General features: G+C 45.8%; 1 protein-coding gene across 1 annotated transcript in view; it reads right to left on the reverse strand.

Annotated features, from left to right (window-relative positions):
- ENAH (enabled homolog (Drosophila)) overlaps positions 1-2730 on the reverse strand; it is a 54877-nt gene that overhangs the window by 12564 nt on the left and 39583 nt on the right. Inside the window, exons 10-13 of the mRNA XM_012731003.1 lie at positions 2618-2730; positions 1674-1819; positions 1460-1517; positions 642-690 (exon numbers count right to left, since the gene is read on the reverse strand). Coding sequence (XP_012586457.1) covers positions 642-690; positions 1460-1517; positions 1674-1819; positions 2618-2730 — 366 coding nt within the window. The remainder of the gene's footprint in view (positions 1-641; positions 691-1459; positions 1518-1673; positions 1820-2617) is intronic.

The following is a 2730-nucleotide window of genomic DNA, read 5'->3' on the forward strand; positions in this document are numbered from 1 at the left end:
CCCCCTCCTCGACACGTTTATTTAACCGAAAGCGAGGCTGCGCAAGCGGACTCCCGCCTGCCTGGCTTCTCCCCAGACTGACTGCGAGCTTCTGGTGTGAAGAGTGCCTTTGGCCTTCACGTTGCTTTTCTGCCGGGGGTCTGACAGAATGCCAATCAAGAAAACAAAGATAAAAATTCTAATCCAAACTCGACTGGAACAAATGTGAAGAAAGAAGCCCCAGCCCAAATCAATCCTTGATTTTATATGAAGCAAACACACAAACACATGCAACAGTCATGCTTCTGTTGTCTACATTTTAAATAAGGGGCCGTGCATGAGACGAGGAATTCTTAACTTGCAGCTTACAGACAACCTCCAGAGAATTCTAGAATAATTTGAAATTATGAACAAATCTGTATAAAAATATGATTTCCCCCTCATTGAGGAAAACCACAGTTCTTTTCAAATTCTAAAAGGTTATGTGACCCTAAGCCATAGCTGAATTCTAAAACAGCTGTAGTTGTAATGACGCATGTATAACTCATTCTGGCTCACGGAGGACAGAACTAAAGAAAGCGGGTCACAAATTACAAGACTTCTAGAGAAGGTCATGTAAACTCGCTGTGTCCTACTCAGAAGAAAAAACAAAAAGGGCTTACCAGGAGTACTTGTTGAAGAGACCTTCCCAGTTACAGCCTCCGCATCTTCCTAAATCACAGAAAAGGGAAAAAACAATCAGCTCTACCAGGAACTTGCGTTGTCTGCAGTCCACTTGCAACGCTCTTCCCGCCACCCCCATTTCCTTTCTCCTGTCCCCCCCTCCTGCTCTGTCCAGACTTCCTTACTGCCCCATCACCCCACCTTGCCCCCAGAGCTCCTTTCTGCATGGGTTCTCACCGAGAAAAACAGCAGCCAATGTTATAAGACCCACGTAAGGATCGGATTTGAGAAACAGTATCAGAGAAGGACAAAATACCAAGGAAAAGAAATCACTGTTTTCTAAGCACCAGGATTTAGGAGAGGGAAGGCGGAGTCTGCCCAGCTGCACCGAGGAGGGCGTGTGCAGGCTGACTCGCAGGGCGCAGCAAGCAGTGAAGCAGAGCCCTGGAGAAGCCTCACTGCTGATGCCGCTGCCCAACTCCCCCATTTTAAATGCAAAGGCACTGTGGCCCTCGAGAATTAAAAACAAAACATACGAACTAGTGAAAGCCCCTGCGGCGGGAGATTTAGGCACGGAAACCCCAGACGCGACCTTCAGTGCTTCCGCCAGACACAACTCCACACTTTCACCCCATTTTAATAAGTGCCATGAAAGATTTACAAGTGATCCTCCAAATACGCCACACTTTAAATATCTAGAGTGTAAAATAAGTCACTGTAACTCAGATGAAATTCAAACTGATCTTTAAATAACTTCCTAACTACCTTGTCCTGAATGTCACATTTCAAGGGCAGCAGACTATCTTTGTTAACTTACATTTTTGTCCTCTTTTTGTTCTGTTTCTATTGCTGATCCCTTTTCAGCAATCCTTCTCCTAAAAAGAAGGTAAACCGATTTAAAAAAATCATTTAACTCTTAGCACAAAAGCTGTTTCTCCGAAAGGGAAGAACTTTCACTTAGCTAAGTCGTATTTGGAATAAAGTTAACAAAATCCTGTCTGTCTGGACATGCCTGTGCGCTTCTCACTCACCTCCTGGCCAGCAGGGCACTCATCTCTTCCATTAAACCAGTACCCCCTAGAGGGAGGGGTCCATTCCCGCGACCCGTATCTGTTTTAGAAGAGGCCGAATTCACACCACTGGTATTCCCTCCACTTGGGAAAGAGACGTCCTCCATCTTAATGAGAATATACACATACAGTAAACTCCTATGTCAGACAGCCCGACGCTCATTAATAGGTCACATTCAAAACAGAAGGACACACCAACATTACTTTCATAACCACCTAAATATGATTTTAAAATCTTCTTAAAAGCCAATCAAGTGAATAGCACTGACTTTACATCAATGGAAATTTAAACAAAGTTACTGCAGATAATGGGATAACATGGTATCACATACCTCTGTGTGTAATACACCCAGAAGAAAACATTACTTTGGAGGTCAAAAAAAAAATGCATAACCCACATTTAATCTCTAGGAAATAACAGATAAACCAAAGTAAAGAACATTCTAAAAATAACTGTTTTGCTGTCTTTAAAAAATGTCACTTACCATGAAAGAAAGACTGAGGAGCTGTTACAGACTAAAGTACCCAGAGGCAGTGTAACAGGGAGGTCGGGCTAGAGCGGCAGTGACAGGGAATAGACCTGGAAGCCTCAGAACTCACCAGCTAGACGCCCCGACGCGCACCAAGTGCGTCTGGTCAAAGCTTACACTGCACTGCTCAGCCTCCGACCCAGCCCAGACCGAAAGGAGGCGCCGCTGGAGAAGGCAGGCGCCAGCGCCGGCGGTGGGCCTACAGAACCTGCCTACCGCTTCTCACCATGTATGGGGGACTGAACGACTGCAATTTTTAGCCCTCAGAATTAGTAACGGCATTCATAAAGCCAGCGCACAACAAATCCAGCGTTTCGCGGAATCGAGGAAGAACCAGGCATGCACAGAACAGCAGCGATCCGGAGAGGTATTTACCCGTGACACTTTCCTCAGTTTTGCTCCTGCAATGGCAGCTGCGAGTCCAGTTAAAGGGCGATTGTCTTCGGACACGGATCCCACAAAAAATCCGGAGGCAGGCAGGGGGGGAG

The sequence above is a fragment of the Condylura cristata genome, unplaced genomic scaffold (assembly GCF_000260355.1).
Source record: "Condylura cristata isolate star-nosed mole 26May11 unplaced genomic scaffold, ConCri1.0 scaffold00029, whole genome shotgun sequence".
Lineage (NCBI taxonomy): Eukaryota > Metazoa > Chordata > Mammalia > Eulipotyphla > Talpidae > Condylura > Condylura cristata.